Raw genomic sequence first — 24863 nt, 5'->3', positions numbered from 1 at the left:
GTGTGGACCTGGGAAGGTTCCAGGGAGAATCCTGGTGTGGATGCTTTTTCATCTGCATATGGAGAAAAGTGGGAGGGAGGGAGAGAGTGATGATCACTGCTCTGGTCCGTTTCCATGGAAACAGGATGCTAGATGTCATGGGGGGCGGGGTAGGGGGTAAATCACCAGAGATTCTCAGGCTACAGGTTGACAAGCCAGACACCAGTCGATCATATATCATTCAGAATTCTCTCAGTTATATGGACAGGAGCCTGCCGAACCTTGTTTAAGGGAGCTTATCATCTCCTTTACTGAAAGTCGAGGGGTCTCTGACTTCAGGGCACGCTTAATCCAGAATCCTGAAAGATGTCACCAGGCAGCGTGTCCTCCCGTCTCACAGCTCTTCTCATTCCTCTGTGTTGACCTCCATCCCTGGCAGCTTTCCTCTCAGTGGGGGGATGGCGGCGGACAGCCCTGAGTGCCCAGCCTCCTCCCTCTGGTTCAACAGAAAGACACCTTTGCTTTCTCAGCCACTCCAACGAGGGCGGAACAGAGCCTCCTTGGCTTGGATCCCTGAACCAATCACTGTAGCCTAAATGCGGCCGCACTCTGATTGGCCAGACCTAGGTCAAGACCCATCCCCTGGCGCTGGGTGTGGGGTCGACGTCTCTCATACCACGTGGCCTAAGAGTGGGGAGGATGGACTTGGAAAATCCCAGGACTGTTACCCTACAAGCAGAGAAGGGTGCTCTAGGTAGGCACAAGCCACTGCTGCTTAGGTAGGTTACCAGAACTAAAGTTTCCTGACTAGGCTGGGCTCTCTTACATCCCCACAGTCCAGAGAACTTGGGGTTGTTAACCTCATTTCCCAGATGGGGAAATGGAGGCTCAGAGAGATTAACAGCCTGCCTCAGGTCACACAGCCCGTATGGACCAGATCTGGGATGTGCTCAGGTACAATCGTCCCCAGAGCCCACGCTCACTCACAATACGAAGGGTTTTACCTTTTCAGAGGCCAAAATATTCTAGTTGATCTCCCCTGGAGGACTCTCAGAAGGATGTGGGGTGAGTCTCGGAAGAGGGACCTTTCCCTCAAGCTGTGGTAGAGCCGAAAGAATCTCTGTCTGGTTTCCAGCAGCTGCGCCCAACTACCGTGGTGCCAAGACTACCCTGGAGTAAGGGAGCTGAATTTTGCGGGAGGCATGTTTGGGATGTGTGCTAAAAAATTATATATCGTTGTTTGCCTGAAGTTCAGACTTAACTGGGCATCCTGTATGTATCTGGCAATTCTACCCAGAGATAAAGTCACTGGAGTGTTGCCACCTGAGTGGAGCCTTGTCGAGAGATGGTCCAGGGTCTCCTACTGCTGAGGTCCCCAGATTCCTTTGTGGCCCCCAGTTCCCCCTTTACTCTGAACTTGGCCTGAGTTGGTTTCAGTGCATCAGTTTCTTTGTCCAGGGGCTAAAGCAACCCTGTTCTTCTGGTCTCATAGGATTCGTGTGAGGATATATGGTAAAAATGACCCATAAATCATCACACGCTGGCCAAAGTCAAGGGTTAATGTTATCACTCCCTAATTCTCTCTTTCCATTATTTCCTTCCTCTCTCCCTCCACTGAACACCTACTATGTGCTGGGTACCAGCACAGTAGCATAGGCTGGTGGTCTAGTTATCAAGCAACACAGGCCTGAGTCATCACAGAACTGCCTCCTGACAGATGATCTGCCATTTCCAGCATCTCAGCTTCCTTTCCATTAGCTACATCTTACGTTACATTTTAAGAAAGCCCCTGTGGGTCCCTTGTAAAGATTGAGGAAACACCCTATTTTTATCAGCAACACATAAGAATCATCTCCTGGGAGGGGTATTTCCTGGAAATATGTTAAGTCTCAGTCATTTTATGGTGCTTCTTGTCAGCTCCAAGCTTCTTTTTTTTTCTTTTCTGATCTTGTCCCTCAGGTTATTTGTTTGACAAGCTGGCGAGGGAGCCGCCTCCAAGCCAGGCCCTGGGCGGGGGGCTGGGGACTCGGCTAGGACTCTGAGCTGGCCCCTGAGGAACAGGGGCAACGACAGCACCCCTCAGGGCCAGAGCTGCCCTAGTAGAGGCACAGTGGGCCACAGAGCAGGACAGTTCAGTTCTGCCTGGGGGTGGGATCTGGACAGCCGGGAAGGGCACTCCAGGTAGAGGGACTGGCGAGTGAAAAGGCGTGTCAGCTGGAAACAGCATGGTGCACTCTGGGAAACTGAGATGGTGGGTGTCTCTGGACTGCAGGGCAAACGGTGGGCAGTGCTGGGGTCACGGTCAGAGAACTCCCGGAGGCCCTTCCTGCCTGGGCTTTCCCCGGCAGGAGGTGGGATCTAGGGAGGGGTTTAAGCAGGCATCATGTGATTCGTGGGCCAGTGTGGACCGTTGCTGTGATATAGTAATAGCTGGCTCTTTCTTGTGCCAGGCCCTGTCCCAGGCACTGAACCCGTATGTGAACGCATTTCACCCTCCCCACACCCCCATGAGGTCAATTCAGTGACTTGCCCAAGGTCACATGGTGCGCTAGCAGCAGAGCTGGGATCGGAAGCCAGGCTCGATGCTCTAACCATGGGGCAGCACTGCCCCATGGCTGTTGGCTCCGCTCCACGTGCTGCTGATCCAGTTTACTGGTACTTACTGGCCACCTGGCCAGCTGTGGGAGGTGCTCACGCCTGGCCTGATGACTGATGAGGTGGGGAGGGGTCATGCAGAACTCTTGGGTCCCCCACTACTGAGCTGGGTGACCTGGGTTCTGTCTGAGCCTCAGCTTCCTCATCTGCGTTGGGCGCCGTCCTCCCACCGTGGGAAGGGGTGTGAAGTGCTTGGCACATGGCGAGTGCTCTAGAAACCCCTCTGAATCGGCAGGACTCTGAGTTGCCAGTGAGAGAAACCCAACTCAAATGACCCCCAAGGCCCAGAGGGCAGGTCCTGGCTCACGTGCCTGGGAAGAATAGAGGGCAGCTCTTGGATCCGGGTGCAGCTGCAGGGAGTGCTCGAACCGTATGGTCAGGATCCTGCTTCTCTCCAGTTCTGGCCTCGGCCTTCCTTTGTGTTGGCAAAACTCTCGGGCCACCACGGAGGCAAGATGGTCATTAGTGCCTCCGGGTTTCCTGGCGGTGGCTTAGCCAGGAAGAGCACCTCTTCCCTGCAGTCCCAGCTCAAGGACTGGCTGCCCTTCATGGCCCATCCTGAGCCAGTCGTGGTGGCCGGGGAATGGTTGTCCACTGGTTGACCAGGCCTGGGTCTCCGGGCCTGTCCCGGGAGCCAGGGGAGCTGGCAGTGGGGCAGGGTGGCCTCTCAGCAGGAATCCATGGGGACGGCCCTGGAGAGCAGATGTCCGCCCTGCCTGCCCACCCTGGCACGGTCCCCACCTCAGCACGGCCACATCCGAGCCCCTCTCTCCAGATGACATGCCACCCGGGAGCTGGGTGCAGTCAGCCTCCTCCTGGGGTGATGTCAGGACGAAAGTGCTCGCTTTAAAGCAAAATTACTTACCTAATTAGGCACTTGGGAGCTGGCAGGAGGCAGTGGGGGTTTTTGTTGATTTTGTTTTTAGACTTTTAGCACTGACACTGCACCATAAAGTAACTGTGTAATTAGGGTTAATTTCTCGCTCCCGCAAGTGATGTCTTACTTGGGGCCTAAGGGAAGTCAGCCGGGTGGTTATTCACCCGCAGAGCGGCCCTCTTCACTCTCTTTTTTTTTTGGAGGTGGGGGATGCTCCCTTAGCTTTCATCCAGCGGGGAGGAGGAGGAAGGAGGTGGAAGGTGGCTGCTTCTGTCACAGGCGTGCTTCATGCTGCATAGATTCCCGGGGCGCCGGCTCTGCGTGGCGGGGCTGGAGCGGGGTGCGTCTGAGGAGAGAGGAGCCGGCCAGCGTCCAGCATCCAGCCGATCAGGCGATGGCTAATGCTGCAGCCCCGCCCTCGCCGGGGGCCCCTGCTGGGACTGCGGCCCAGTTGCAGGGTAACCTGCCCATGACCAGCCCCTCGCTGGCTGTTCCCTCTCCGCTCTCTCTCTCTGTGCCTCCTGGGATCACCCCCGAATAAGCGGCTGCTCCCAAGCCCCTGGCTGAGTCTGCTTTGGGGGAACCCAAACTAGACAGGAGGTGTGAACAGAGTGTGGAAGGAGCCAGAGCAGAGAGGGTTGGATTCAGCCTGCCGTGCAGGGAGGGCGTGAGCAGGGCTTCATGGAGGAGGGCGTCTTGAAGGATGAGAGCGAGGAGAACAGGCAACGCGCAAAGCAAAGGGGGCAGAGAATCGCGTGTTTGCTGAGCTCGGCGGGCCTGGCCTGGTGCCCGAGGTGCATGGAGTAGGGGCAAGGGGTGGGGGGAGGGGGCCGAGGCCAGACTGCAGGGCCTTGAAGGGCAATGGGGAGCCATTGAGGGTTTAAGGCCAGGAGTGACACAGCTAGATTCGAGGGTTTTTTTGGCTGCATTGGGTCTTCATTGCTGCGCGCGGGCTTTCTCTAGTTGTGGCGAGCGGGGGCTACTCTTCATTGTGGTTCGTGGGCTTCTCATTGCGGTGGCTTCTCTTGTGGAGCACGGGCTCTAGAGCTTGGGCTCAGTAGTTGTGGCGCACGGGCTTAGTTGCTCCGCGGCACGTGGGATCTTCCAGGACCAGGGCTCGAATCTGTGTCCCCTGGATTGGCAGGCGGATTCTTAACCAGTGCACCACCAGGGAAGTCCCTAGATTCGCGTTTTAGGAGGTTTGGACTAACGGAGGATGGGCCGTGTGGAGAGGAAGCAGGGGGCTGCTGCAGCTGTCAGCAGAGGGGGCTGGGTGCTGGAGCTGTCAGTGACTGTCCCGCGTTGGGCTTGTCAGTGCACAGTCACCGTCAGGACAGCGTGATCCCAGGGCAGAGACTTAAACCTGCAGTTCCTACCTCCCGGCTACTCGCTCAGCCCCTCTCTCCCCGGCCTTGTCCAATGTCCAGCTTTCTATCCTCTTCCTCTCAGGGAACGAGAACTACTGGATTCCTCACTGCGCACCTGCTATTTGCTCTTTTTTTTTTTCTTCTTCTTCTGGTACGTGGGCCTCTCACTGCTGTGGCCTCTCCCGTTGCGGAGCACAGGCTCCGGACGCGCAGGCTCAGCGGCCATGGCTCACGGGCCCAGCCGCTCCGCGGCATGTGGGATCTTCCCGGACCGGGGCACGAACCCGTGTCCCCTACATCGGCAGGCAGACTCTCAACCACTGCGCCACCAGGGAAACCCCTATTTGCTCTTTATCACCAAAAGTATTTACAGCTGGTCTCGCTCCCCCAGACGGGAGATGCGGCTGCAGCAGGACACCCTCCCCCGCCACCCAGATAGGTTTATGAAGTATAGAAGAGAGAGTTAGGACCTGGGAGAAACGTTTAGGAACTGAGATCCTGCCAGCCGCCTGGTGCAGCCAAAAAACAAACAAACAAACAAAACCCCCCAAAGCCAAGACCGTTCCTGCTGCTGAGAACTTAGTGACTCATCACATTTCTCTTTTTGACTCAACTGCCAGGAAGCTCAGAGCTAAGATCTTGACACTAAATTCTCCCAGAAATTTCTCTTGAGGGCTTTTCAGTGGGGACCCTGAGGGTTGATTAATTCTTAGGGGAATTTTTGTAGTAGAGGATCGGGTCAGAGGTGAAGGGAAGGGACTGGGTCACTGTGTCGCTCTGGGTCTGTCAGGCTGTGGCTGCTTCGTCCCCTTCAGAGATGGGGACAAGAGTCAGATCAGCCTCCCATGAGGTGGGGTCTAGGAGGCGTTCAGACCCTAAAGCTTACTAACTCTGGGTAACTGTGGGCCTCGGTGACACCCAGCCATAAGTTGTATCTCACTCAGGACCCAGAGGCCGGCCCCCCGCCCCACTTATTTTAGAGAAAGGAAGGTGAACCTGAATCCTCACCATGGGACCTGACTACACAGCGCATCTGTAATTTCCCGTTCTTGCCTCCCAGCCTATCCTGGGGCAGGGGCCATGGTGGGTGCCCCCAACTTAATTAAGAACCAGTAGTCCCAGACGGTGGGCTATGGGTTCCTTGAGGGGGGATGGAGGGGCACAGAGCCCGTGTGGCTGCGTGGGGCGGGAGAGTCAGGGACCAGTCAGGAGTGTCCTGAGGGCTCCTGCAGCAGGCAGGCCCTGGTGTGGCTTGTAGCCCGTGGGCCCGGCCTGGTCCAGGGCAGCAGAGAGAGGGATGAGGTGGGATCTGAGAAATGTAGAGGGGGCTCGAGCAGGCTAACGCAGGTAACACACACAGGAGGCCCTCAAAAACCATTCGCTTTTCTGTCTACCCATCGTCTGTGAGGCACCTGTTTGTCTCTGTGGTGAGACTTCACGGGATGGGAAGAAATCCTGGGCTGGGATTTGCTGGGTCTCGGCAGGTGTGCTCAGGGGCTCCTGGGACGCAGTACCTAGGTGGGTTCAGTCTAGCGTGGGCTGGGATCTCCCACCTCCAGCACACCCAGCAAAGCATAAAGCGAGCCCACTGGCAGGAGGGAGAGAACCCGGCAGAGAAGGAAGAGGGTCTGAGTTTGAGAGGCTGGGGCCTGGGGGAGGGGCTGCCTGCCATGGGGTGGCTCTCCTAGGCCTGGTGTGTGTGTGCGTGCGCGCGTGCGCGTGTGCGCGCCAGTGTGAGAGCCTGTTTGTGTGCCCGTGTGTGCTGCCCCCACAGTGCTTCTATCACACACATCTCCCTGGCTGCCTGGAGAGCTCTTTCCACCAAATACGAACATGACGGTGTGGCTCACCCACGCGCGGAATCCTTACGCCGCCCCACGCCTTCGGCGCCCCCTTCCCAGATCACCCACTACCCCTGGGCGCCTCAGCCCTCACCCTCTCTGCCTGGCTGCTGCCCCCACTGACCCCCCTCCTGCCCCCTCCTCGGGACCCCTGGTCTCCGTCTCCAGTTCTTAGGTCTCTGTCACTTTTTTTGTCATGTCCCTTCATCTGAATTTGGGCCCTGGTAGGAGTGAGTGTGGCTGAGGGTGTCCAAGGAGTGAGTGTGTACGTGTGTGCGCACCAATGGTTGTGTGCAGACGTTTGATTCCGTGTTGCATTTGTGTGTGTGTGTGTGTGTGTATGTGTGTGTGTGTGAAAAAGGAGAGAGAGAGAGCACACAAGCATGGGAGCCGGAGCCTGTGCCCCAGAAAGCCGGGAGATGATGGATGGAGGCATTTCAGGGAGACAGAGCTTTCACTCAATTACTCTTCAAGCAGCGGGAGGGGGCGATGGCTCCGCAACAGTCGGACAGGTTTGCAGGGTGTGTAGGAAAAGCCTTCACTTCCCGCTGATGGCGGCGACAGGTGGAGCTGGCAGCAGTGCCGGAGTCTCAGGGTGGGGGGCCCAGGTCCGGTGACTGGGATGTCTGGGGTCAGGCTGGGGCTGCAGGCCCCTGGGGCCTGTCTTTCAGAGGGGGAAACGGGGGGCAAGAAGCAACTGAGCAGGAAGGGTCTGACGGACGTGCAGGAAACTATAGAGGGGACACCGGAGATCTGCCTCCCCTGGAGATCTGGGGAGGCCTCCTGGAGGAGGCAGACTGGAAGGGGAGGGGGACCTGTTTGGTGAGGCCCCGAGGATGAGAACTGAGGCAGTGGTGAGGGCTCCAGTGCTGTCTTTGCTTTTCGGTCTCTCCGCTGCCTGAGTGCGGACGCCTGAGGGTAGGGGCCGGTCTGAGTCAGCACCTAGACTGGCCTGGTTCATCATGGACACAGGTGTGGAGAAACTTCCAGGACTCCAGGGGCATCTGCACAGAACCTGAGGAAGGTTTCAATGGGCAGAGATGATGGAGGTGTTGCAGGCAGAAGGGACAGTGGGAGAAAGGCCGGGAGTGGGCCCTGCGAGGCTGGAGCCGGCCGCCTTGCGTGCCCAGGAGAGGGGTTATTCCTGCAGACCAAGTACAGTTTGCGCCTGGCCTCGTTGAGCTGGAAGTTGGGGACTGGGGGATGGGTGTGAGGGGGTGGAGGGGGGCAGAACTGGTGTGACTCCTGGCTTGAGCCTCTACCCGTTTGCTGGGTGACCTGGGACACGTGATGTCACCTCTCTTACAGCCTCATCTCTTCATAAATCTGGGCGTCTAACCCTGGCTTGGGGGGCCCCTGGGGGCTTGGGGAGACAGAGGGACTGGGGCTCCACTCCGGCCTCTGCCCTCAGCAAAATCTTCGCAGACGCTGCTGCTGCTGTGACTGTGATGTCCAGTCACCGTCTGGGCTCAGCCTGGGGGCCTCTCGGCAGTTCCTCCGTGCTCCCCTCTGAGGAATGGGGCGAATCCTCCCTGTTTCAGAGGCTGCCCTGGAAGCGCGGGCAGGAGCCACCTGACACAGTGCTGGGTACGCGGTGGGGCCGCAGGGTCTCTGCCCCTCCATTCCCTCTGCCCCTGGCCGCATCTACCGGGACCCTCAGGGCAGTCCACGAGGTGGATGTCACCTGCGCGGCTTACAGAGAAGGAGACGGGCCCAAGGAGACAGCCCAAGGCCAGAGGGCTGACTGGGGCTTAGCCGGGTTTCTGACCACTTTTCTTACCCTGTCCAGGCAGGCATGGGCGTGGCTGGCCCGGCCGTGGCCCTGTTGTTCCCGTGCTCTGGGCCTCACTCTTCTCCCCTCTCTTCGCAGGATGGTTGAGTACTCCCTGGACCTCCAGAACATCAACCTGTCGGCCATCCGCACCGTGCGTGTCCTGAGGCCCCTCAAAGCCATCAACCGTGTGCCCAGTGAGTTGGTGTCCCCTGCCCTGCCCCAGGGCACTCACTCACTCAGCAGAGACTGACCGGCATCTCCCCATGCCAGGCCTGTGCTGGGCACGGGATCCTTCAGTGACTGGACAGATGTGGGCCCTGCTGCCAGGGGTTCACGGGGCACTATTTGGGCCTGAAGATGCTGGAAGGTGGCCCTGGTGCCTCTGGGTCCCAAAAGGACTCAGACTGCAGCAAATACTGGCTTTTTGGGGACAAGGTTCCTTGTGGGGGGACTGTCAAGGTGGCAGGTGTGTGAAAAGAAGCTGCTTGGTTTGAGGGAGGGCGTTGTGCAGCATTCCACTGGGGAGGGGCTCCCAGACCCCGCACTTGTGCTGACTTGGAGCTCGAGCTCCCGACCCATCCACTGACCCCCTCCATAGGTTCAGCCCCCACAGGTCCATCCACCCACTCCCCCATCTGACCGGCTGCCCGTCCATCTGTCCGCCCACCTAGTATTGAGAGAGGTTATCTGATAACAAAAACCCCTGACACCTGCCCAGAATCATCCAGCTTTCAACGCTTTTCATCTCTGTGATTTCTTCGGAGCCTTGCAGTCCCCCTGGCGGGAGGTGGGTTAGTCTCATGAAAAACTGAGATGAAAAAACTGAGACTTGGAGACTTGAGGTTACTTGCCCAGGAGGTCTCCTGACTCTTTCCACTGCCCTGTGTCTCGAATGGGATGGGGATCTAGGGAAGGAGAGGGGGAGGGCCCTGCCTGCAGGGGGCTTCAGGCCTGATGGGGAAGGTCAGGAACATTTATGAGCATCTACTCACCTCCTGTGTGCCAGGCTCTTGACATGCCGCTGGCTGACTTAACCCTCTGAACAACCTGTGTGAGGCTCAGAGAGGTTAAGTGGCTTGCATAAGGTCACACAGCAATTCAGGGGCAAGGCAGGGATCTGAGCAGAGTTATGTCTGTCCTAAGCCCAGCTCTTTCCCTGGCTCTGTCTGACCCCTTGCTTCTCTTCCCTGCCTGAGCCTCAGTTTCCCAATCTGCAGAAGGTGAGAGGGCTCCTGGCACCTCGTCCTCCTCCACAGTCACCACTGACCCCACTCTGCCAATACCCAGGCTTGGGGCCTTGGGGGTCCCTGCCACTCGCCCTGCCCACCTCTCTGCAGCCATCCGCTGTGAGTGCCTGTGGGGCCAGCCTGACTCTGGGCTCACAGAGCGTGTTGGTCAGCCCGGACAGGCCTGGCTGGGCAGTGGAGGCTCTGCTCTGGGATATTTGTGGAGCAAGGTGACCTGGGAGGGCAGGTTGGCACAGGTTGGGTGAATTACATAGGGGGTCCTGGAGTGCTGGAGTCTCAAGGTCGCATATACAAGGTCACCTCCCCACACATGAGCCTTGACGTGATGGGAAACTCCAGGGGCCCCTGAGAGTTGCTGTGAAGGTCCTGAGGGGGGGGGGGGGGGTTGAGAGATGGGGGTGGGGCTGGGGGTGAGCGGTGAGAACCAAAGCTGTGGGGGGGGGGGAGGGGCAGTTCAGCTATATCACCTTTGCCCCTCCCACTGTCCTGGGGAGACTCCCTCGGGGGCAGGGAAGGGACATCCAGAGAGGCCATCCTAGGTGGCAGACTGTCTCTGTCCTTCCCACTTGCCACCAAGCCTAGAAGTCTCCTTAAAGATTAACTTGTTCAAAACCATCTTTACCCCTTTTAACAAGTGTGGAGAATGAGACCCAGAGAGGGCCATGACCAGCCCAAGGTCACACAGCAGATTAGTGGGAGGGACTAAACTGGAGCCTGTTTCTAACCAGCCCACCTTGCCCAGGGGTGCATGTTCCTCTCTCTCAGGCGCCACCTCCTACTGGGAAACTGACCACAAGGCAGACTTTGTTCCCTCAGCGCCCAGAACTATGCCTGGTGTGTGGAAAGCGCTCAGTAAATAGGTGTGAAGTGGACCCGCTGGCCAAGTTTATCGAGTAGCTGTTCTGTGCAATCAGTGCTCAGACGGAGGGGTGCCAGGCATGTGGAGCTTATGGGGGTGCAGGGAGGGGCAGAGTGGGGGGCACTGGGGGTCTGAGGTGGAGTCAGCCGAGACCCAGCAGAGCGTGGGGATTGACCTGGCAAGGGAGTGTTTTAGAAACGCCTGGCAGAGTGGAGTGGACACAGAGGATTGCTCTGGTAGTGTGGGTGAGCCGTGCCCGGGCCAGGCAGGGTGGAGAGGAGCAGGTGGGCAGAAGCCCTGGTCCCCACCCTGGAGAGTCACGGAGGAAGCCCAGCGTCTGGCCTGGGCAACCTCAGCAGGGAAGGCACAGGGCAGGGGCCGCATCTTTCCTGGGCACCCCCTTTGTGCTCCCCATTTCTGTTCCAGGGGAAGGCAGGGGTTGCCCTCAGGAAGCAGCCACCGTGTGGCCACTGTCACGCTCCTAGCCATGCAGCCCACAGGCCTGGTACCCTTTCCAGAGATGCGGGTGCCTGTGCTGGGGTCACACAGGGGCGTTTGTACACGATCCTGCGTTCTGCGTCCCCCGACAGGTCTCGGGATCTGACAGGCATGGGAGCAGCGACGTGACAGGACATTTCAGAAGAGATGGTCTGGGTGGGGGCAGACAGGATACACACACAGGGTATGGGCCTCTCTCTCCGGGTGGGTTTCTGTACACCTGTGCGCGTGTGTGCGCGCGTGTGGGTGTGAGGGTCTCTGTATCTATGAGAGACCATGTGCTGTATGTATATGTGTGTGCACGTGTGCGGGGTGTGGGCCCACGTGCCTCTCCTCCCTGCCCTTTTCGCCCTCTCTCGCTGCCCGCGTGAGGAGCTCATTTGCAGCTCCCGGCTGTAGGGGTCACTTCCAGGTCCCCAGAGCCAGTCCGTTCACTTCTCTGGAGAAGGGCGGGGCTGGGCCCTGTGCTCCTGGAGGTTCCGGTTTTGGAGGCTGGGTAGCCCCAAGGGCCCAGAGAGGAGCTCGGCTCTTTCCTTAGGGGCCTCTTTCCTTCTAATAGGCTTCGCTGGGAGGCCCAGGGTGGCCTGAGGTGGGCAGTTCTGTTTCCACTCCGAGCTGATTCTGCCTCTCAGCTGACAGACGAATCTCGAATCTTGCTTTCTCAGAACCTGGAGGCACAGCGCTCCAGGATCCAAAATAGAACCGATGCGCCCCCCTGGAAAGGGACCTTAAGATAAATCCATCTTCATGAGCAACTTGATTAACAGGAGCCTCAGGCTGTTGGAGCAGGTCCTCTGATCCAGACCCTCATTTACAGAAGGGGCAGCGTGCTTCCCAGGTGCCAGGAGCTCTGCCCAGGGTCACTGGGGAATGAGTGGCATGGGGGGCGGGGCACAGAGTCTGAGAAGTGTCTCTTCGAGAAGTTTGGTTGGTTGCCTTCTTTTTTCTTAGATGTTTCCATGAACATTCCAGGTCCTCCCATTTACTTATCTTTAGAGCCGCTTCTGCCCTGGGACGTCTTCTTTTCAACAATAGCCTGTAGCTTTCCATGTGGCCACTAGATGGCAGGCTAGAGAATTGGGACTGGGCAAAGTGAAATTATGGGTTATTAATTGCAAAGCTCTGGAGAGGGGGGCGGCTGCCTGTAGTTTAAAAACACGACCAACGAGGAAGACTCAGTTGGGTTGTCAGGGAATGTAATTTCTACTTCTTAGCTCTGCAGGGAGCCTGCTGTGTGACCTGGGAAGCCCCTGGGTGTCTCTGGGCCTCAGTTTCCCTATTTGCACAAAGGAGGAGGAGGAACTGATTAGATGTGTGGTTCTGACTTCGTCCAGGATGGTTGGGGCACCTGGGAGTCGTGGTGCTCTTTACAGAACCTCGTTAAAAATATGTCCCTCCACTCTACTCCTGCCAGGTCTGTCCTGGCCACTGAACCATTGGTGGATAAAGGGCAGGAGATAGTGCATGGGAGGAGGTTAGGGAGGGAGGGAAGAAGCACTAGACTGCCAGTCAGGAGGCTGGGTTCTGGTTCCTCGCTGTGTGACCTTTCATAAGTTGCTATCCCTTTCTGGGCCTTGGCAAGATGGGGCTGGATTATCTCTGAAAGCGCCCCCTCCTGGCACCAGCGGACTCCAGGCCTCACCCAGCCTATACACCCCCCAATCAGCTGCAGTGCCTCCCAAAGCCCATTGGCCAAGCCATTTAAATATGAAAATGCTTTTTTCTCCAGTAAGAAACTAGGGCAGTTCTGCTAAAGCCTGAGCCGGCTGAGTCTGAGCTGCTGGCCCACATCTGCACCCTGCCACTGCACACCCTGCCCAGCCTGTGCAGGGGGTTGGGAGGGAGGCCTGGGGAGCGCAGGGGCAGCTGCTGGGGATGCTGATCCTCGCCTGGGCCCCTGCCCCCTTCCTGGAGCCCAGTCCAACTAACAACCCCTGGGTCAGCAAGAAGCCACCTCTGTGCAGGGGCCTCTGGGATGGGGCTGGGCTGGGCAGGGCCCAGGGACAGGGAGGCAGAGCTGACAGTGCTGTGGGTGAGGCTCCTGTCCGGCCCCAGCTGCAGGCAGGACTGGAGACTTACTCTGTGCTGACAGGCCCCGGTTCTAGTTCTTTCTCCTGCCTGTTGTGGGACGCTGGGCCTCTATTTCTCCAACGATAAGATGGGGTTAATAATAGCAATATCCATATGGTTTTGTAAGGATGAAATGCCCTCAGGTGTGTAGAGAGCTTAGCACGGAGCCCTGTATGCAGTAAGTGGCCAACAGGTGCTACTATTATGAAGAAGGTGCTGGGAGCATTGGGGGTGGAAGATGGGGGCGTCAGGATCTCTTTGCAGAGGCTGGTTTTGGAAGATGCTCAACAAGGACACAGAGGGCTGGGGAGGGTGGTCCCTGCAGACGGAGTGGAATTGCATGTGCCAAGGTGGAGAGCAGGAGCTGTCCTGGGAACAGTGGGGCTGGGCAGAGGACTGCGTGTCATGGGGAGGTGGAAGGTGAACATTCCACATCTTCTAGGGATTTCCTATTAATGATAAATGGCTAAAATTTATCAGATGCTTTACATGGGCTGTATCATTTCACCTTCATAACAGCCCTAGGATGTTGGTCCCATTGTGATGCCCACTTTACAAATGGGGAAACTGAGTCAGAGAGAGGTTGAGTAACCTGCCCAAGGCCACACAGCTGGCCAGAGCTTTTTGCTCCTTTTCACAACCTCCTTCCCTTCCTTTTAGTGTGTAGCCATCTCAGCCGCCCACTCCATCTGCAGGGCATCAGGAAAGACCCCTGCCCACATCCAAGGTCAAAGTAGAAAGGCCCCGTGGGCTGAAGTAATGCCCTCAAGGCCCCTTCTCTTCCCATCTACCCCCAAGTTTGGTGTGCCCCAGACCTCCGAACGCCTTTCACTGTCAGGGTGCAGAGTTCTCGTGGTGCCAGGCCCCAAGCAGCCCGAGGGGGATGAGTCAGGGCAGGAAGGAGGATGGCGCAATGGTTAGTGCAGAGCGTGGTGTCTGAGTCACCCTGCCAGCATTCAAAGCTTGGTCCTGTGTTAATTAGCTGCAGGACCTGGGGGAAGATTCTTCTTTTGTTTCGGACCCCTGTCTGCACAAGGGGGATGGCACACAGCACCATCATGTGGGTTAATCTGCAGTGCCAGGTGTGGAACATGTGCCCTGTGAACTGCCCCATCCCTGCCCTTTTCACAGAGGGAGGGTCCCAGTGTTGAGGCTACAGACCGCTGCATCCAGAGCAGTTAGACCAGCGTTTGTGCCTGGGATCTTAGCCAGTGGCTCCACCTCTCGGACCTCAGTTTCTCCATCCATAAAATGGGGTCCCAGCCCTTCCTCGCTAGGCTGTGGGGCAGCAAAACATCCTTATGACATCTGCTCCTAGAAGGTGCCCAGGGAAGGTGCAAACACCGTACCTTGATCACGTGGGGGTCTCATACTCCGCATCTATTGGCGGTGGGGCTGGGGGACCTTGAAACAGAGCTTGACTGAGAATCTCAGCACTTCCACTCTGTACGTGTGTTTAATGGGACTTGGGGTGCAGGACCTTGGACTTCAGACTGTCTGTCCTTGGATCCCACAAGGGTCCCCCAGCTGCCCTGAGGAAGAAAGGTCTGGAAGCCCCCAAGGAAGGAAGGGAAGGGAGGAGGAAGGTGGGGAGAGAAGAGAGAAGAGGCAGTGGAGGGGCCCGATTTCCCCAGGGCTGCTGCCCTTCAGAAGAGGTGGGGGTGGGCGGGAGAGCATCTGGCCAGAACATCTGATGAGAACCTGGCTTGCGAACAGTAAAGAGCAGCCGGGACTGTGAGAGGAGAGATGCTTGGGGTGGGGGTGGGGTGAAGGTACCCCCCGCCCCCCGCCCCCTACCGCCACCTCCTCCGCCGGGGTCAAGTTCTGTTCTGCAAATCAGGAAGGAGTGATTCGTGGACAGGACACAAGATGAAGGGAGAGAGGCACTGTGTATGCATCCATTCATCCATTCATCCGTTCACCCAAAGTAGCATCCACTAAGGGGCAATGGGGCCGGGCCTTGGGTCAGCTGTGGGGTCACAGAGAAGACTCAGATGCAGCCCCGTCTCTGCAGGCAGACACTCAAGCCAGGAGCTCTGGGCGGGGGACGTGTGCTCTAATGGAAGCATCAGGGCCGAGGGGAAGGGCCACTAACAACGTACTTTGAGGAGGCTTCAGACAGAAGGGGGCGCAGGACGTTTGAAGAAGGAGCAAAAGGGCAGGAAGGTACCCAGTGGGGGGGTACCTTCAGCGGCACAGGACCAGGCCCACCCTCTAGGGAGTGAGCCCTGACAGCCTTGGGGAGGAAACCAAGGCCTCCCCTGAGGTGGAGGGTGCAGGGCTGCAGACTCCTTGCTGGGGATTGTCTCTTATCTCAGGAGTGGGCCCTGAGGGCCCTCTTCAGCCCACAGGCCCCTCCCAGGCTGGGCTGGCCAGCAGCTGTGTCCTCGGCAGCCCAGCCGTATGCTGCCTGGCCCGGCCTCCCGGTGCCCACTGTGCCCCTGATTAGTTGGCACCGGCCACGGCACGGGCAGCGCACGGCCCCTCCCGGCTGCTCAGCGCCCTCCGCTGACCTGGCCAGACCAGGGAGAGAGGGGAGCCCCCAGGCCGAGCACAGCCTCGGCGCCCCTTGCCCCGGGCCTGGCAGAGCGGCCCCGCTAATGTGGGCTGACAGTTCCTGTCTGCAGAGAGCACCCCGGACCCCCAGGGGAGATGCCTGTCAGGAAGCACACCCCCGTCTTCCTCCTGGCCCCCTACGGCCACCAGGGCCCTCTGCCTCGCTGCTGCCCAGCTTTCCTTAGGGCGGAGGGTCTGGTCTGGGGGGTCCCCGGCGAGAAGGGGTGAAAAGGTTGAGCAGCTCCATCAGTTTGCCCATCTGTCATCCATCTCCCCCAGCTCCTGGCTTTAAATGCCACCTAGAGACCATTTCTACCCTGATGCCACCCACGTGACGCTCCAGGCCGTACTTCTCTCTCCTGAACCCCGGACCCTGAGATCTTACGAAGCTACTTCACATGGGTGTACACCACGCACCCCAGACCCCACCCATCCCCGCGGACCCCCATCTTTACTGAGGGCTGCTCCGTGCCTCTAGTCTCAGGCCCCCAGCCTCGGAGATGCCTGGGTTCCTCTCCACCGCCCGCATCCACATCCCACCCTCGACTCAACCTTCAAGAGGTCTCCTGAGCCCAGCCATGACCCCCTCCACTGCCACGTCAGGACCAGCCACTTCTGCTTCATCAGGATGGCAGGTGAGCAGTGGCTGGGCCGGGCCGGGCAGGGTGGAGAGGACAGGTGGGCAGAAGCCCTGGTCCCCACCCTGGAGAGTCACGGAGGAAGCCCAGCGTCTGGCCCAGGCAATCTCAGCAGGGAGGGCACCGGGCAGAGGCCGCATCTCTCCTGGGCGCCCCCTCAGTGCTCCCCATTTCTGTCCCAGGGGAAGGCAGGGGCTGCCCTCGGGAAGCAGCCACCATGTGGCCACTGTCACCCTCCTGGCCATGCAGCCCACAGGCCCGGTACCCTTTCCAGAGATGCGTCCGCATGTGCCAGGGTCACACAGGTGTGTTTGTAGACCATCTTGCAGGCTGGCGCCTCCTAACGGGCTTCCTTCCTCCTCCCTGGCCCACACCGTCCATTTTCTCCCCAGCAGCTGGGAGACCATGTGTCTCTTCTGCCCACAACACTCAGAGTGAGTAGAAGCCAGAGTTTCACATTCACTTGCAGGCAGCCCCGTTTCCCTCGCGTCTTTGCCCTGGCTCTTCCCTCTGCCTGGAGAGCTCTTCCCCCAGCTGTGCGCACAGCTGCTCTATGCATCTTGCTGGTGTGGCCTTTCCTGGCCCCCATTTTATACCAGCCTGGCCCCCGGCCCCAGCCTGGCCCTCCCCATCTCCTCCCCCATTCTACTTTTTGTGTTCGTAGCACTTACCACCCAACAAATGAGGAAATGTACTTACTTATTACGTTTGCTGTTTCTCTGTCTCTCCCTACCCCTACCTAGAATGTGTGCTTCACAAGGGCAGGGGATTTGGGGTGTGTGTGCGTGCGTGTGTGTGTGTGTGTGTGTTTCTGTGTTTTAGGCCGTGCCGTGTGGTGTGTGGGATCCTAGTTCCAGGACCAGGGGTGGAACCCTTGCCCCCTGCAGTGGAAGCTAGGAGTCTTAACCACTGGACTTCCAGGGAAGTCCCTTTTGTGTGTTTTTTTAAACGGATGCATCCTTAGAGCTTAAAACAGTGCCTGGCACGTAGTCGGCCCTCACTAAACACTTGTTGAAATGATCCATCCACTCGGCCATCGCTCCTACATTCGTTCAAGCTGCCCTCCTCGGAGGGGCCGCTCTGTGCTAGGCCCTGGGCTGGGTCGGAGGATGCGGAACACCCCGGTGGGCCTTGCGCTCCTGGTTTCCGGCGGGGAGAGGAGGGCAGAGCTGCGATGAAGGCCGACAGCGTAACAAGTGCTGTGACGGAGGGAGGACGGGGCTGTGGCAGCTCATTGCGGGAGCACGAGCTCAGCCTGGGGACCAGAAGAGGCGATCACGCAGCTGAGTTTTAAAAATGGAGGAGAGATGGACTTCTGGGCGACTTTGAGGGCCCGGCGGTGACCCAGAACCTGGGCTTTCCAGGGACTGGAAGTGGGTCAGTCTGGCTCCAGCATGGACCCCGTCCTGCCGTGGGAAGTGCCCCTGGCGTTGCCCCCGGCAGCACAATAGCGAAGGACCCCTTGTGGCAGAGAGTGGGGGGCGGTGTGAGTGGGGGCAGAGTGTGCGGAGATGGGGAGCCAGGGTGCCAGGCGCGTCTGCTGTCTGGCTGGAGCAGCGGGTTCAGGTGTGGTGTGGAGGGCGTGGGGGGCGAGGCTTGGGAGATAGACTGGAGCCAGGCTGTGGGGGCCTGCGAAGGGGGGATGGGGCAGTTGGGATGAAGATGTACACTTTCCCCACGGGGGTGGCTGGGCTGCTGGACGCTTCTAACTTTGGGGGCACCCCACTCGGAGGTGTCCTGGCCTTGGGGTGTTTCTGAGGCTGGACAGGAACCCCCATCCTCTTGTGTAGATGAGGCCTCTGGGCCCCAGAGAGGGCAAACTGTTTCAAGGACGCCCAGCCAGGACTGGGGCCCAGATGTCCTGCTGTGGGTTGATGCCCTGCGTGCTCATCAGGGCAGGGGCTACATTGAATGTTCTGAGGACTCCGGGGTCCTCTTTCCCTTCTTAACTAGGGAAGCAGGGCCCTCAACCACGCTCGTGGGTCGCCTGCAGCCTGCCCTCACCCAGGCACACCTGGTCCCCACCCCAGGCTGAAGGCCTCAAAAGTCACACTAAGAGAGCAGAACCAGGCAAGCTCATCCTGAGAGAGGAAAAAGGAGAGCCATGGGGGAACTAGATGCAGGAAGCCTTCCTAAGTATCTGGGAGTGAGAATCAGAGAAGACTGCCTGGAGGAGGAGGCTTTGGCTGGGGGACGGTTTGGAGGGAGACGAGCAGGAAGGATGGTCCGAGGCAGATGGTGATGGGTCTTAAAGGCAGTCTCTCTCTGTCTCTCTTTCTCTCCATCTCTGTTCTGTCTACAGTTCTCTCTCTGTTTCACTTTCTGTCTGTCTCTCTCTCTCTCCTGTACACAGTGCCAGGGGACATGAGGGCAGAGTGGAACCATCGGATTTGCCTTAGCTAATTACTTACTTGACCATGGGCATAAAAGGAGGATTAGCTGGGCTCTCACGGGGTCCTCCCGGGCTCCCTAATCGCGTAGCCCCTGTTTCCTGGCACGGAAGTGATGAACTCGTTCTGAGCCCCTAATTAGCTAATTATGTGGTGGCTCTGTGGCCCTGGGACTCCCCGGGCCCCAGGGGGGCTGTGAAGTGAGCTGCGGCCCAGCTCAGCAGAGGGTGGCAGGAGGGGAGGAGGGACCGGGCTGCCATTCAGGGAAGCCAGCCTGGCAGGTTCTCAGGAGCGTTTCAGAATTTCAATGTCCTGGAGAACTGAGAAATGTAATTAACTGAGCAACACAGGCTGGGCCCGGGGAGCAGACATGGAGAAGCGGGGCTGGGATGGTGAGGAGCTGCCTCCTCCAGGCCTTTCTGATCTCACCCCTTCTCACAGCTGCCACCTGGCCCTCCGTGCTTGCCTCCTGCCTCTGTCCTGTCCTCCAGGATTACTCCTTCCCCTTTAAAGCCCAGAGCTGACCAAGCGCTCGCCCTGTTTAGAAATCTGCCCATGGACCACCCTGACCAGCCACCTAACAGAGAGCCCCGCCCTCCTTAGACCCCCCCCAAGCACAGTCTGGATGCCCTCTCTGAACGGTCACCCCTCTGCGACTTTGCCACAGCTCCCGGCATCCTGCAGGGCCCAGCTCGAGTCAGCCCCTCCAGGAATGGGCCTGGAGCTGCCCTCACTGCCCAGGCATGGTCCGTTTCCCCAACACTGTGGTGCCCTGACCCCCTGCTGGTAGACTGAAAGCTCTACCAGCAGGGGTAAAAAATGAGGGCGTAAAAAAATGAGGATTTTGGTTTCTCCATGTGCCCAGCACCGTGCCTCGTATGCAACAGTATTTATAAGTGTTTGATGAGTGAATGAATGATGGGGCATCAGAAAGGCCTGCAACTGAATTAACATTTGGATGGACTGCAGGGTGCTTGCTCTGTTTTCTTGCTTCCCTCTTCTGCACACCCCCTGGCTACCCTGCAGTGGCGGGGGGCAGACGTGGCGAGGTGGGGTATTGAGCTTTCACTCACCCTGGCTTGCTCTCAATTGGAGAGCAGGAGCTTACAAAGGAGCCCCACTGCCTTTCCCAAGAGGAGGCTGACCTAGTTTTGTGGGGAGGGAGGATGGGGGTGGGCATTAATTATTGATTGGAAATCACTCCATACAGAGCTTGTGATGCAAATCCCAAATAACTACCCTCATGAATAACCACCTCAGGGGCTTCCCTGGTGGCGCAGTGGTTGAGAGTCCGCCTGCCGATGCAGGGGACGCGGGTTCGTTCCCCGGTCCGGGAGGATCCCACATGCCGCGGAGCGGCTGGGCCCGTGAGCCATGGCCGCTGAGCCTGCGCGTCCGGAGCCTGTGCTCCGCAACGGGAGAGGCCACAACAGTGAGAGGCCCGCGTACTGCAAAAAAAAAAAAAAAAAAAACCCCAAAAAACAAAAAAAAAACTACCTCAGCCATCACTCCTGGAATAAATAAAAATCTGGACAGGGCCACTGTTCTCCTTGTCACCATCCTTCCATCCTCCCCTCTCCAATATTCCACTCCCTCCCTATGACTTAGCACATCATTCATTCACAAGCAGTCATTCAATAAATGTTGGCTGAGCCTCTGCTCTGGGCCAGGACCTGCTGGGTTCCAAGAACACTGAGGTGACATAGACACAGGCCCTGCCCCCAGGAGGTTAGAGCCAAGTGGAAGAGACAGGAGGGTAAACAGATGACTACACACTAGGGTTAGAAGAAGATTGGATGTTGATGTAAATGGTACCTCCAAGGTTGTGCAGCCTGCCCAGCTGTCCATCCTAGGCTGGGTCAGAGATGCTGAGGCTGCCCAGAACAGAAGAGCGGGAGAGGGGCTTAGAAAGGGTATGGGAAGTCTTCACAGAGAGAAAGCAGATCCTTAACTGAGATGTGGTGGCTGAATAGAGGTTTGCCAGGCACAAGAGAGGCAGAAGAGTGCTCTAGAAAGAGGGGACAGCATGAATAAAAAAGCATGGAGGTGTGAAATCCCATGGTAGCTTTATGGAACTTTAAATAATTTGATATTGCTAGACATAGCATGCACACTGGGGACGGAGGGAGGCAGAGAGGAAGATGAGGCTACAGAGGTAGGCAGGGTTCACAGGAATCACAGGATCTTGGGGGGGGGTGCACTCAAGGGTGACCCACCAGCTCTTGACACTCTTTGGGGCCACAGACACTTGCGTGGACCTTCCTCCCAGAAAAATTCATGGCATCATACTCGCATACTTTACAGCAATTCCATAAGGTTCATGGACCTTCCGTAGTCCTTCCACGGACCTCCCCCAACCTGCCAGGGGTTCACAAACCACAGCTTCTGTAACTGATAAGAATGCCAGCACTTTTCATACATAGTGATGACGTGCCCAGATTGGTGTTGTAGAGTGTGTTATCAGGAATCACTCCCTCTCTGTCCTGGGCTCTGCTTTCCTTGGGCTGGCTTCAACCCCAGGCAGGCATTATTCCCGGGAGGCAAATGGCCCCAGCAGCTCCAGGCTTAACTCCTCCCAGTTTGTAACCTCTGCAGAAAGAGAGCATCTCTTTTCCTGTAGTTCCAGCAGAAGTCTCAGTGCAGACTCTCATTGGTCCTGGATGGAGTCACGTGCCCATCCTGGACCAATCATTGAGGCTAGAGGAACAGGCTATGCTGATTGGCCAGGCCTAGGTCATGTGATCTCCATGTCAGCCCACCCAAACCACAGGACTGGAATGGGGGAATCGGTGCTGTTTTCATAGGACTGGGAAAGGGAGCTGGGCAAAACTACAGAGGTGATCCACCTGTCTGGGGCTTGCATTCCTGCGGATTCTCCAGTGACTCCTGAGGAGTCAGGAGGGAGTGGGTGACATGCAGACAGTTACTGAAGCTGTGCAGATGATGTCACCCAGACTTGGGAGAGCTGGGTCCTTTTCACAGCCGGGGTACTGAGCCCGCGGGGAGAGAGAGGGCACGGAGGGTGCAGATGGGTCAGCCCAGGGCAGGAGGGGCAGAAGGGAAGGATGGGGAGACAGACGTGAAGGGTGGTAAGTGTGTGGAGCAGTGCCGGAAGCTGAGCATCTCCACTTCCTCTGTGGGGCGGGAGCCCCGGAGATTGCTGAGAGTTGGCTGTGGGCCCTCAGCTGGGGAATCTTTGCAGAGTGGTTGCTGTCTTCTTGGGCCCGTCTGCTGAGGGACCTTATCCTCCAAGAGGAGAAGGGACTGGTTCAGGTCCCACAGGTCCCAGAGGCTAGCAGGGTGAGGATTTGAACCCGAATCTCTCTAAATCTCTGTAAATCTCTCTAAAGCTCTATGTGCTTTCCACAGGCTTTCCCTCCCTGAGGCATTTCAGGATGTCAGACCTCCCCAGGAGCACACGTTCTGCCCCCTTCCCATGCCTGCCTGAAGCCCGCTTCAGGTCACGCGTCGCCCTCCCTGGGGATGTCTGTCTCCACTCCCACTTCCCCACCTTCTGTTTTGCCTCTGCCTTGGGTTGTTCATTGCAGCCCTTTCTTAGGAAAGGAAGAGTCCTCTTCCTCTGGCATCAGGCCAGGTCTGAGTCCCTCGGCTGGCCAGGGTTCTTCTGTAGGTGGCTCTGAAAGGTCTGCCCGGTTCCATCATGCAGTGGGCGGGTCAGCAGGGTGGTTTTGGCTGGTACTGATGTGTCCTGGCAAGGTCAGGGAACCACTGACTGCCCCGGAGATGAAGGACACTTATTAGGCTCCTACTGTGCCCATTCTGGGCATAGGGAGATGAGCTGGCCTCAGTCCTAGGCCTCCGGGTACTTGAGGGTTGTGGAAAGAGTGCTAACTTGGTGTCAGGACACCTGGTTTAAATCCAGACCCTGCTGCTTCCTATCTGTGTGACCTTGGGCGAGTAGCTTCAGTTCTAGGAACCTCCAGTTGCCTCTTCTATAAAATAGGGATAATATTACCACCCTCACGAAGGAGATCATATTTGTGCATTACCCAGAAGGGCGCTTGGCACATAGATCATATTTGTGCATTACCCAGAAGGGCGCTTGGCACATAAAAGGTGCTCCACAAATGCCTGCCTCTTCACCCAGAATCTAGTGTAAGTGTCGTGGGGCCCAGAGCCATTTCCGTGGCCTCTGGGAGGAGGGGCAGGTACCAAGGAGGAAGTCTGTCTGGTGGCCACTGAGCAGGCTGAGGACAGTAAGGAGCCCCTGCCCACATGTCCCACCTCTCCTTTCACTGCCCCCTCTCTGTTCCTCTAACCCTGCTCTCCCTCTGTCCTCTCTGGGACCTCTGCCCCTGTCTGCCCATCCCTCCACCCTTCCCTCTCTCAGGTATGCGGATCCTGGTGAACCTGCTCCTGGACACGCTGCCCATGCTGGGGAATGTCCTCCTGCTCTGCTTCTTTGTCTTCTTCATCTTTGGCATCATCGGCGTGCAGCTCTGGGCGGGCCTGCTGCGCAACCGCTGCTTCCTGGAGGAGAACTTCACAATGTGAGTGCAGTCCCACCCCCACCCTGTACCCGCCTGCCCCGGGCTCCTGGCCAGCTTTAGCTGGGGCATCAGTGGCACTGAATGTTTCAGGGCTAGGAAGGTCTCCACATTGAGACCTGGTCCCGATCCTTATTTCCAGTGGTGCAGGGAGATTAAGGGATGTGCCCAGGTGCGTTGGTGGTAGGTCTCTCATGAATGGCTGGACACCAGAATGAGCACAGAAGTCCTCTGGGCTCTCAGAATTGGTATCAAAAAGCCCCAGCCCAAGATAGGCCCTTAGATGCTAATTCAGTACCTAGTGACTCTTACTTAACACATAGTTTTAACTTACTTGGGACTTGGGACCAAAAGAGTGGAAGCAGCAAACGAGAAGGAGGTTGGGTAAGAGGAAAGAGGGCGGTTAAGATCCAAGCAGAAGTGGGGACAACAAGGAATAGAGACAGAAAACCTTCAAAGCAGACATGGAAACTGGCTTTCTAATTACAGCACAGACGTTCCTATCGGGGACTGAGTCATCAGGGAAAGGTCAGCTCGCATTCGGCCCACTTGTGTCTAAAAGCAGTGGGGTGAGCAACTCCTCCGAGAGATGATTGTCCAAAGCTGTGTAAACAGAAATCAAGCTTTCGCTCTTGGAGGAGTTGCGTTGAGTTATCTGAGAAATGTGACATCTACTGAATCTCAGCGACGAGGGATAAGCAGCGTCTCTGAGTGTACATACATGCCCATATGTGTTTGGACAGGGCTATACTTTCACTTTGTTTCACTGATAGGCGTTAGTGCACTCCTGCTGTGTGCCAGGCCCCAGGGAGACTGAAGTAAAAAAGCGTTTTCATTCATCCTGTCACTCGACAAACTCATCCAAGTGGCAGCTCTTGCCCAGCCCGTGCTCGGGCCGAGGACACAGCAGAAGGTGGAGTTCCTGCCCCTGGGGAGCGAGGACTGCAGGAGGGACAGTTCTTGTCCCTGGGGACACTGCACGGGCATGGGCTGGACCTCCCTCTTGGCCTGATTGTTGGTTGTGAGGATGGAGCTAAGCTGGAGAGCCAGGGGGAAGCCTGGGGAAGGGGACTGACCCGCCCATCACTGTGGGGGAACAGTAGGGTACCTGGGTAGATCAGGGACGGGGCACCCTTGTGGGTAAGAGCCCTGTGGGGGGCAGGGGTGCCCTCACTGTGTCAGTCATTTGGAAGAGGTGGGCCCTGAGTCAGGGCCTGGGGCAGCAGGAGAGGAGGACCCTGCTTCTCCTGGTCTGGCCTTCAAAGATGGAGACGGGTAGGTATGAGCTCTCAGCTTTGGGTTCAGGTCTCATCCAGGCCCCTCCGTGCCATATGGATCTTTCTCTAGGTCATTCCAACATGGCCGCTTTCTCATTATCTCAGCTCAGCCCTGATGTCGCCTTGTCCTGGAGGCCTTCCCTCACCATCCCCCTCCCCCAGACCCTCTATTGCCTTATCCTGCTTGATTTTCTTGGCACTATCTCTGTCTGCAATTATGTCACTTGTGCGTTTATTTTCTTGGTTGTTGGGTATCTCTAGACCAGTTTATTTACTTGGTTAGCAAGGATGAAGCGCTTCTGTGTGACAGGGGCCGTGGAGGTGATG

General features: G+C 57.6%; 1 protein-coding gene across 1 annotated transcript in view; it reads left to right on the top strand.

Moving 5' to 3' along the window:
- The window catches only part of CACNA1I (calcium voltage-gated channel subunit alpha1 I), a 103779-nt gene that overhangs the window by 29850 nt on the left and 49066 nt on the right, over positions 1 to 24863 (top strand). Inside the window, exons 4-5 of the mRNA XM_033865616.1 lie at positions 8590 to 8687; positions 23103 to 23262. Of these exons, the coding sequence (XP_033721507.1) occupies positions 8590 to 8687; positions 23103 to 23262 (258 nt within the window). The remainder of the gene's footprint in view (positions 1 to 8589; positions 8688 to 23102; positions 23263 to 24863) is intronic.

This window comes from Tursiops truncatus, chromosome 11, assembly GCF_011762595.2.
Source record: "Tursiops truncatus isolate mTurTru1 chromosome 11, mTurTru1.mat.Y, whole genome shotgun sequence".
In the NCBI taxonomy this organism is placed as follows: Eukaryota; Metazoa; Chordata; class Mammalia; order Artiodactyla; family Delphinidae; genus Tursiops; species Tursiops truncatus.
Note: the sequence above shows the minus strand (reverse complement) of the source record. Positions and strands in the feature narration are given on the sequence as shown.